The sequence below is a fragment of the Zingiber officinale genome, chromosome 4B, assembly GCF_018446385.1.
Source record: "Zingiber officinale cultivar Zhangliang chromosome 4B, Zo_v1.1, whole genome shotgun sequence".
Lineage (NCBI taxonomy): Eukaryota > Viridiplantae > Streptophyta > Magnoliopsida > Zingiberales > Zingiberaceae > Zingiber > Zingiber officinale.
In genome coordinates, this window is record NC_055993.1 from 107,968,908 (window position 1) to 107,979,904 (window position 10,997).

Here is a 10,997-nt window from a genome sequence, read left to right on the forward strand (position 1 = left end):
TGTTAAAATCGGTATCTATTAACCAAAAAAAGGGCGCTCATAGACATCGCCTAAAAAACCAATGTCTATGAGCTAAAATCTGCGCTCATAGACACCGGTTTTTAGAAAAACCGGTGTAAAATACTCAAAGACATCGGTTTTAGCCTAAAACCGTTGTTGTTCCACTGATGTCTATGAGCGATTTTGTTGTAGTACTACAATCAAGATGGGATGGATTATCAGAATTTTGAGTACAATAACATTCAAAGTGTTGAGTAGTCTTCTCAAGCAAATCAAAGTCCATCAGAATTTCAAGATAATTCACTATTAAATGGGTCACAACAGTTGCAACATTATGAGTTGATAGACTGGGAGAACTCCCAAAACTCAAATATTCCTACTCCCAATCAGATAAAGACCAAAATACAAGAATTAGAAGTGCTCTTGATGCAAGAGAGGATCTTGTTTCTCTGATCCCTATAGCAAGTTGATGTGTCAAGTCCAGATTTAGAGCCTCAGTTGAAGGTGATTCGGAGGGGATGGAATGTAAAGCTGAAGGCGATTGTGATCATAATTCTACAGCTCTACATGACTCCTCTACTGTTTTGCATAGCGATGATGTATTTAATAATACTCCGGACACTGATAGGACCATTGATGCATCTTCAACCAATCTTGTTGTTGTTCTTGCTGCAACTTCTAACAGTACATGCTTGATTGATGATGAGATTATAGAGAAAGTAGATGTTAATATTTGTGTGCAACCCTCTGAATGCTGGATGTTTCCACCTCTGCCTATACTTCACTTTCATCAGAAAAAGGCCTCAACATCAATTGTGCTCATCGTGCTCTTGGCCTAGGTACTTCAAGTGAACCTTCTCCTATCGCCAAGAAGCATCTTTAAGGAGAAGAAGAAGGAGAGAGTAATTCCTCAAGATGTGATTCCCACGATGAAAGCTCCCTCCACATTTTGGGCCATTAGTCAGAAAGTTTGGAGGTATCTCACTCCGACAAGATCATGATTTAAGTGAACCAAATAAGGGGGCGAGCTAATGATCTTAAACAAGCACTTCTTGGGGGCAACCCAAGTTTATCTTCCTTGTCTTCATTTATGTTTTTAGTTTTTTCTAGTTTCTTTTCTTTCTTCGTAATAACCCTAATTTCTCTCCTTAATTTTTCTTGTCTATTTCTTTTTGTAGGATTCTAAGTTGTGGAGGAGTGTAAATCACATATAGGGAAATATCTTCAGAACATGAATGTCTTATCACTTGGTAACTTCTCTAACTTCAAAATCTCCTCCATATTATATTTCTAGTTTTCATTGGAACAATGAAAAGTTTAAATTTAAGGGATGTTTGGGTTTAGTTTAGTGTTTGTCATATCTCTTAGTTTTTGTACATTTCTTTTTACATAATAAAATTTTTCTAATTGCATCATTCATCATGATTGTTTGTTCCTTAATGCAAAATACTAGTACGTTTGTTCTAGATTTCATGTGGTTTATTGGTTACTTATGATGCTAGTATGTTTAGTGATATATATATTTCTATCTATGATAGCATGAAGTGAGCAACATTTTTACCGTAAGAGTTTAAGTATTGATATTGTTTTAGGATCTCTATACACTATATCTAGTTTTCATAGTAGATAACTTTGAAAATAGTCATAATTCATAAAATTCAACTAATTCTTGTGTTTCTAAGGTAACCTCTTAATTACATTTTAATTACTAAATGATCTCGAGTCATGACAACTCACTTAGAAAAACCAAAATCCCTGCATTTGCATTTGTGTTAGTGTTACACTTTTGAAGTACCCAAAAAAAGCAAAAGAAAGAAAAAGAAAAATCATATGAATAAGGGAAACTAATAATTTACCCCTTTGAGACCAAGTTAGGTTACTGAGGAAATAAATATTATATTTCTCTTGATTCCGAGTAGTCATTTGAGACCTTGTGTAGTTTTAAAGATATGAACCAAGCATATGATAGATAAGTGTCTCTCACTAGAAGCATAAGAAACACAATTTTATGAAGACTTGACTAGACTTAGAGATTGAAATTTGGAAAACTTAGGTCACTATCACACTAAGCACAGAGGACTACTACTTAGGTCATACTAAGACTATTTTGTATTTTGCTCATCAATGAAATCATTCAATAGGGTTAGATGGATTCGCTAGTGATTACGATGCACTATTTAACCACATGAGTTTAGATGCAGTTTTTGCTTGAGGGCAAGCAAATGTTTAAGTCTAGAGGTATGATGTGCGTAGATTATATATATTTTTATGCATGTTTTGACATATATCTACTTATATTTCATTAGTATAATCTATGTTTATTATATCCTGTTCTTTACATGTTTTGATTGACAAGACGCATATTGGAGCGAAAGCACATATTGAAGTAATAAGCGAAGATGTAACAACCTGGTCATGCCAATTGGCACGACCGTGTGCTATCCCCCAAGGTGAATTTGGAGTAGGTTGTGACTTGAGTAACGGTCGTGCCCCCTTCCAGAGCCACACTATGTTCAGGTCGTGCCTCCCCTTCGGAGCTGAATCAAGATCAGGCCGTGCCCATTGGCATGACCGTGCCCATCTTCCAGAGGCTAATCATGTGGTGGTCATGCCAAATGGCACGACAGTGCTTCTTCCGCTGAGGCTAACACGCCACGGTCATGCCTCTAGGCACGACCGTGTGGAGGAGAGCATGAGACCGTGTGTTGAGTGACAACGAGTCTGTCACACTCGTAAATCAAATTAATTCATTTATACTCAACCGAACCCCTTAACCTACACTAAGGTAGTATAGTAGAGGACCGGGTCGTCTCTCACGTGGAAACAGTGATAGGACATTTGCTCTCAGACGAAATCGAACAATGGGGTTTTGTTTTGGAATTTCTACACCTAATGCAAATAAGGAAATCCTAACTAAACAGCAAATATAAACTCATAATGCAGTGTCACTCTACACTATGAGGATCCAAGAAACATTAATAAAGAAAGCAATACTCAAAGACAATTAACTAAACAAACTTAACGACAATGATACGAAACCTAATTATGCATAAAAGCTAAACTTGTACCATATTGTCACGCTATGATACAAGATTAACAATCATACATAATGAACTAAACAAAGTACCAAAACTAATTAACATGCATCATACGAAGATCGAACACGAAATTAAACTAACAACTACACATTAAACAAGCATAAGAACTTAACTATAAAATGAAACAAGAACAACAAATAAATCCTAATTAACCAATCCACTTCTCCACAATAAAACACGCAAAGTATTCTGTCTGTCACTACAGAATCACCGAGGAAGAAGACCGCTGTCACTCGGAAAACTCCTGGATCCGGTGGACAGCTGACGTTACTGGTCGGAACTACAATTTACGACGATGGAAGCGCGAAATCCTTGAAGAAACCTCTCCTTGGAAAGCTGCTGAGTGAACAGTATCTCCGGCAAAGTGGAAACAGGGGCTGCTGGAAATCCGAGTTACTGATGCTTTCTTCACCGTGTCCGGCAGAGTAACTTGGATCTCCTTCTTCACCGTTTCCGGCAGTAGCCTCTGAGTGCTGATGATGAAGTGGAAATATGAGAGTCTGAGAAGGGCACGAACTCGCCGCCTAACTGGAATCTGCCACCTTCTTCACCGTGTCCAGCAGAGACTCACACGAAAGGGAACGAGGTGGATGAATGCCGAAGAAAAACCGAGGCTCGCTACCCGCCGAGAATCTCTGCTTTCTTCACCGTTTCCAGCAGAGGAACTCGGAGGGGGTGCGAGGGAGATGAGGAACCTTCTGGAGAAACCTCTCCAGCGAGGCCCAGTGAACGTCGCTGGTGCAAATCCGCTGGTGCTGCCACTGTCAACTTCAGCGTCTTCGATCGGGAGAAGGAGGAAAGGGCGTCGGACTCACGTGCCCTAGCCGATGCAGACGCCAGGAAGAGGGAAAGGATGTGGAGGACCGGCCGGCGGCAAGGAAGGAAAGAGGAGAAGCCGCCGGCCGGAGAGAAGAAAGGAAGGAGAGGTGGCGCTGGTGTGCCCTAGCCGCTGGAAGAGGAAAACGCGAGCCCACCGCTACTGTGCCGTGCGTGAGGAGAAGAAGAGGGTTTCTTAACGGGTTTCGGATCTTGGGTTTTGGTTGAGAAGGTAGATCCACTAAAGCTAAATCCGGTTCATTAAGGTAAGGTTCAAATTGGGCTTCAAATTGGATGAATTGGGCCTTTGTGATTGGGTTTGAATTGGAGCTCTTAGAATGGGATTGAGAAGAGTGGGCTTTAAGAGTTGAATTGTTGGCTCAAATTGGGCTCTTCTCTTGATCCAAATTGGAGATGAATTGTACTTGGATGAGGATAATCTCTATGGATGGTCCAGATCTTCCAGATTGCTTCCCTACAAATAAGATGCACAATTTTAGATAAAATGCCAGAAAATATAGGAAAAATTATATCAACGCTGCAATAAAACTCAACTCGTAAAACATGATATAAATACGGGATTAAGCATACGAGAAGATAAAAATATCAAGTCCAAGATCCAAAATAACATATAAAAATGCTAGTTATCATTGAGCTAAAACAAGGTCGTGTTGTAATTTGGCCAGATTGTAGATGAATTTTGAAATAACCATAACTTTACGCTCAGTTGGAGTTACGGGTTGTTCCAAGCATCAAAATGTAGCTAATTTCAAGCTCTATAACTTTGCTTCAGAGTCCAACAAATGTTAACAAGGTCTAGCCATGCTAAAATGCACGGCCATACATCCCATTCTCGGTCATGCCACACTCTCCGCCAAGACTGCAAATCAAACTTTGAACTACCATAACTTTCGGCTTGGTTGGAGCCAGGACTCGATCCAAATATCAAATTGTATACTACAACTTTGATTTAGGGTGAATTACGAGAAAACTGGGTTTAATAGGTGAAAAATTCGATTTACCGGACCCCTATAATCATGATTTTCCTCGACAGTTTGGAGGAGGTATAAAAGGGTCAAGAATCTTATTTTTTTCACTCATCTTGGGATTGGGGACTTCATCCCTCTCATTGGGGAAGGGTTCTCCCCTTAGAGGGAAGCCCTAAAGCTCTTCTCCTTCAAGATCCATCCATCTTCGGAGCAAGGGAGCCCTTCTAAGGGTGCTACCCTTCAAAGATAACATCTCTTTTCTCTATCTCTATGTATTGAGTTGTAGTCTGTTTCTTTCTTAGTCTTTGAATTGTAATCCCTTGTAATGCAGTAGATTCTTCATATCTAGGATGTAGAAAGTAGTTGTGTTGTAATGTTGATGTATGAACTTATATTTGGATATTTTCCTATGTAATGATGTGTTTACTACTTGTTCCATGTGTTATGCTTTTTATATGTTTGACGATATGTTTGACAAAATGTGTGAATGGTATAAACATGTAGACGTGAGAGGTTTGTCTCTATGTTAAGGTTGTTATTAGACTGGATAATCGAGGGATCCTTAGTGGCAGAGGATACTCATTCAGTCAGACATATTATGCCCTTAATGATAGAGGACATCGATACTTACCTACTTTATAGAGTCAAATGATCTTAACATAGGGACTAACTTTTGTTATGACATTCTAATTGAAGTGGATACTCTAGTGCTACCGTTAGAAAGTGACTGTGTAATCTAGGAACATATGATCGGGGTCCTAGTGACAAGGATTCCCTCTTAACCGGACTTCGTAGGTTACCTCTGTACTTAATGACGTTAGAACTTGGATAGACTCTCCAATATAACCTACGCGGGGTTGTGCTAAGCTTTAGTTAGAAGCCCTACATGAGTATAAGCATGGAGTTAAGTAGATGAATAATGCATAGGGACATTAACTAGGATCATAACAAAATAGAAATCCTAGCATCTATCATCCATTCCTTTCTAAGATCATCTCTTATTTCTTCTCTCTCTCCTTCTCCTTAATCTTTCTCTCTCTATCTTTTTTCCAACCAACCTTTCATTTGTCTAGGAAATTCGCTGTGTGAAGTCAACTAGTGCTCAATTAACAGTCCCTGTGGGATTGATATTTTTATTATTGACGACGTAGTCGTGCACTTACGGCTTCATAACATTAAGACATGGGATGTTGCCACAAGGTCATGAGATCGAAACTCGGCGCATCCGAGCATGTCTTCCCCTATGCCTTGGCCACCAACACTAATGACTAGTAGTCATCCGTGATTTACCTCCTTCATATTGAACTAAGAACGAATTAACGGAGCCGAACGAATCACCTTTTTTTTGTCATATGATTCATTCATCTAGCACCTCTCTCTCATTATAGATCTTCACGTTATTTACCCAAACCGTACCTATGAACAAAACAAGCATAGAAGTATCTTAGTTTCAATCCTGTTGCTACTAAATTTTTAAAAAAAGAGAACATTTCGTTCATCAATCCATTGTTTTACTTAACTGCTTTCCACAACGGATGTTACGAATAATCTGCACAAAAACCATTAGGAGAATTGAAAATAATGTGAGGTATGTGATGAAAGTCCTTTGCAAGATTGTGTATGTATTTCTATACACACACCTTTGTATAAAAAAATAAATGCTCACCTTTTTCATGAATAATATGCATCCCACTCAGACAACACATTGCCACCAATACAACAGAATAGCACAAAAAGAACACTTGCCTTCTTGGATGAGCACCAGTCTTTTATTCTAATGCAAAACTTTAGTGAATGTTGCATGAATGACTCATCTTACTGCAACCCAAGAAAACTCAACTCCTTCCACTTGTGCTTCAACCTGTTCTTCTCCAAGACAGGGATCGTTGTTCTTCCTGGATAGGAATTTGGATATCTTACGATTCTATGGAATCTGCCTCTGTGTATCCATTTTGTATTTCATGTACAAACACTTGTTCTTTATACACTCGAAGTTTTGTCCCTCCACAAGTAACCTGTGTAGTGTTGATAAGCAGGAAGCATGGATCAGCCAGTGCAAGAAAGCACACCCAAAATGCTTCATTGTATGGGTGCATCATCAATCGTGCACCACTCGAGTGCTGAGCTAGTGCATCAGTGACACATCCCAAATTCCTGTCACTACCAAGTTAATGGGCTCCATGGAGACTTCCAGCCGATCTCATACCAAGCTACTGGATCGCAAACTCATTCTCTGTCGATAAATACCCATTGTCTTTGATTACGAAGTTGTTCCACAACAGTCAAGTTTCCGAAATGAAGAATAACCAAGGAAGATGGAGCAGGTACTTTGTGACTTGCAAGCCTTACCTTGCAATGATCTCGCTCCAATTTGGCTATGCAGGCATGAACATCCTCACCAAATTCTCCCTCAACCATGGCATGAGCCACTATGTCCTGGTGGTCTATCGACACGCCTTTGCCACTCTCTCCATTGCCCCGTTCGCCCTCATTCTTGAGAGGTAGATTGATCCAGCATACATTTTTAGTTCAAATCTCATAAAATGCTGAAGGCATTTTTAACGAATAGGAATTCACGTCCGAGGATGACTTGGCCAATCTTTATGCAAATATTTGCGCTTGGACTGCTCGGGTCAGTACTTGCACCAACATAATGTTCAGCATCTAATGAATTAGTAATAGTTTCATGTGTAAAATTTGAAGGCCGGTCATCGACCAGAACTTCTACTATGCTGGCTTGAAGTTCACCTCACCAACCTTCTCTTGCGCAATGAGCAACATGTTACCTGCCATGACATTTGTGTTGGCCATCATATTCAGGTAATTAAGTAGAGAATTAAAAGCTTCTTTTCAAGTGGGATATGAACTACTAAAGGATCTATTGAAGCAAATTTAAAACTGTACTATATGAACTATAGTGCAAGATATGATGAGATGCTATGCAGTCATCTACTGCAGTTTCATATGCTCATGTACTATATTTTTTTAGTTATAGAAACCATATAAAACTTATAGAACTCAAAATTGCAATATATAAATAAACTAAATGACAGGATGGAGAGGCTTGACCTGAAACAAGTGAGGAGCCAAGCCAAGTTGATTGGAACTCTGGTGACAGTAGCTGGAGCCATGCTGATGACCCTCTACAAAGGACCTATCATGCACATGGTCTGGACCAAGTACATGCCCATTCATCCCAGCGAATCTGACTCAGCCACCGATGATTCGTCTGGCAAGAACTGGTTCATGGGCTGCATCTTCCTCATCATTGCAACTCTTGCGTGGGCATCTTTCTTTGTCCTTCAGGTGATGTATATCAAAACTTTGTGTTCTGTGTCATAGCCAACTGAATTGGACTTGTTATGCTTCAACAGACTGCAGCATTGGAGAGATACAGAGCCCACTTCTCGCTCACCACATTGATATGCCTTATTGGCACTCTCCAAGCCATTGTTGTCACCTTTGTTATGGAGCACAAGTTTTCTGTGTGGAGCATCGGGTTCGACATGAACCTCCTTGCTGCTGCCTATGCTGTTAGTCTCTTTTCTTCTCCTCCTTAACTTTGTGTGCGCAATCTAGGACTCAGAATTAAGGACACTTTTGGTGTGTAGGGTATAGTGACATCCGGTATTGCCTACCACGTACAAGGTTTGGTGATTCAAGACAAAGGACCAGTCTTCGCATCTGCCTTCAGCCCTTTGATGATGATTATAGTGGCCATAATGGGCTCTTTCATTCTTGCAGAGAAAATATATTTGGGAGGGTGAGACACTAACAGTCAAACCATTCATATAACCTTGCTGAATAACCAAAATTTCCACTATTTCTCTTGTAGTGTGATTGGTGCAGTCCTTATTGTTGCTGGCCTGTACTCGGTTCTCTGGGGAAAGCACAAGGAAGACAAGGAGAAGAAGCAGATGGAGGCCATGGAAATTCCAATGGCCATGAAGGAAGCTCAAGGAGTCATGGAACCAGATGATGTAGTGGAGAAGGCCACAGCAAAAGAAGAACATGACATGATCTGCTGAGGATGAGGCTGCTGTAGAAGTTAGTGTTCAGATCATAGTAAATCAGTGAAGGTGAGAAAGGGATTTCGAGTATCTCATTGTCGAATATATCGATACAAGGTGTGTGGAATCAAGGGCTAAAGCCACTTTTCATCTTTCTGCGCTTTTTAGCTTCATCTAGTTCTTGTTTTCAGCTCTTCATGTAATAGCAAGTTGCAGGAAAAATGGCAATCAAGACCTTTTTTTACTGTCAACATGTATGATTTTCCAGTTTGTGCCAGTCAATACTCAGGAGTCAGCACCCAGACTGTTTTTTAAAGCATTTAATGGTGGCAAGCATCTGATGGAATAAACTGAGCAAAACTTGGGCTGACCTTGCACTCTTTCAAGATGCACTCTTGCAGGTGTTTCACTATACACGACAATATTAACATCTCTTTGCCCAACATTACTTTTCCCTTCTATATAACAATTTATTAATCTCATATATTGTGAAATATATACATGAAAAAACAATAGAATTATACCAACACTTGGAAAAAAAACTATAACTTTACCAATGAATGAAAACTTAATTTAGAAGGAGAACTCACCAGAAAATTGCTATTTTTTTGGTTCACATGCATCAGCAGTCTTCATTTTCCCACGGACAATAACCAATCAAAGAATCTTGTTTAGTCCGTTACTTTTGATTTCGATGGAATTAGGCACGCCACTCGGGGCATTGGTCGAGGGGGCGCATCCTCTGCGAGCCGGCCTTGAGCGGGCATGGCGTGTCGAAGGGCGGCACCATGCAGTTGTACTGCAGGCAGAGAGACGCACCGGCGGGGAGGGCGACGGCTGCCGGACCGATCTTGATCCCTGTCAAGAAGTTGTGCTGCAGGTAGAGCAACTGCATGCCGTTGCTGAGCCCCTGTACCAAGCGGGGGGGCACCTCCCCGGTGAACCGGTTGTTGTTGAGGTAGAGGCGGCCCACAGCGGCCAGCTGCGGTGGCACGGCCCCCCACAGGCGATTGTAGCTCAGGTCTACCACCGGGATGACAACGTCCTCTTGCGGGGGCGCCAACGGCCCGGAGAAGGCGTTGCGCTGCAGCCGGAGTGCGGCGAGCTGGAACGCGAACACGGCCTCCGGGATCGGGCCCTCGAGCACATTCGAGCTGAGGTCGAGGAAATTGAGCCGCGTGAGGGGCGGGAGCACTGAGTCGATGCGGCCGGCGAGGGCATTGGAGCAGAGGGCGAGGTACTGTAGCGAGGTCGGCAACGGCGGGAGGGGGCCGGAGAGCTGGTTGTGCTTGAGATCGAGTCGGAGGAGCGAGGAGGAGGCTGGGAAGGGCGGGAGGAAACCGGAGAGCTGATTGTGGCAGAGAATGAGGTTGGAGAGCACTGGCGCGGAAGCGAGTGACTCGGGGACTGGACCAGAGAGTAGGTTATAGCTGAGATCGAGGGTGCGAAGGCGGGGAAGGCCGCCGAGACCTGCGGGGACGGCGCCGGAAAGCAGATTCTTACTAAGAGCGACGAAACGGAGGTCAAAGCAATCAGCAAGAGTATCAGGAATGGGACCAGAGACGCGGCCCGGGAGGAGGGAGAGCTCGGCAAGCGCGGTAAGTAGACCGATCGCGGGGTCGAGTCGGCCCAGCAGTCCCGGAGCCCCCGCGCGTGGATCACCGAGTGCTAGCGTCACGACGCGATCCCTGGCGCAGAACACGCCGGTGAAGGCGCAGGGGTCGGCAGTGAAGTCCCAGGACGAGAAGAAATCCGATCCAGGCATGTCCTCGAGGCCCTTGCGGATGGACTGCAATGCCAAGAAGTCCACAGGGTCCAGAACCGCCGCCGCAGCCCTGAAACTTACCACCATCACCGCCACCGTCACAAAGCGCCGCCACCCCATCTGCATCACCTCCTGGTCCAGTTCCAATGGAAGTGTGGATGTGCGTGAAAGGCGGAGGTGCAGAAGACAGCCTTGCTCGGGTGTTTTCTCGTTGAGGATGGCGTGAGCGCTTTAATGGTGGAACCGGAGAGAGAGGGAGAGGGAGAGAGAGAAGCGAGAAGAGGAAGAAGAAGCTCAACTCGTGGCTTTCCTTTCATCC

General features: G+C 42.7%; 2 protein-coding genes across 3 annotated transcripts; one reads left to right on the forward strand and one right to left on the reverse strand.

Moving 5' to 3' along the window:
* The first annotated feature begins 7,100 nt into the window (after nucleotides 1-7,100).
* LOC121975979 (WAT1-related protein At5g07050-like) lies at nucleotides 7,101-9,026 on the forward strand. Its single transcript, XM_042527930.1, has 7 exons — nucleotides 7,101-7,404; nucleotides 7,473-7,535; nucleotides 7,607-7,723; nucleotides 7,957-8,209; nucleotides 8,278-8,436; nucleotides 8,515-8,666; nucleotides 8,739-9,026. Exons 1-7 carry the CDS (start codon nucleotides 7,199-7,201, stop codon nucleotides 8,929-8,931), a joined length of 1,143 nt encoding a protein of 380 aa, XP_042383864.1. The 5' UTR covers nucleotides 7,101-7,198; the 3' UTR covers nucleotides 8,932-9,026.
* Nucleotides 9,027-9,073: 47 nt separating this feature from the next.
* On the reverse strand, nucleotides 9,074-10,997 carry LOC121975978 (LRR receptor-like serine/threonine-protein kinase ER1). Of its 2 annotated transcripts, none has more exons than XM_042527929.1 (2): nucleotides 10,471-10,997; nucleotides 9,074-10,383 (listed from the first exon to the last, which is right to left on the reverse strand). In XM_042527929.1, exons 1-2 carry the CDS (start codon nucleotides 10,802-10,804, stop codon nucleotides 9,614-9,616), a joined length of 1,104 nt encoding a protein of 367 aa, XP_042383863.1. In that variant the 5' UTR covers nucleotides 10,805-10,997; the 3' UTR covers nucleotides 9,074-9,613. The 2 variants fall into 2 exon arrangements, with proteins under 2 accessions (XP_042383863.1, XP_042383862.1); XM_042527928.1 differs by having other exon boundaries at nucleotides 9,074-9,371; nucleotides 9,504-10,996.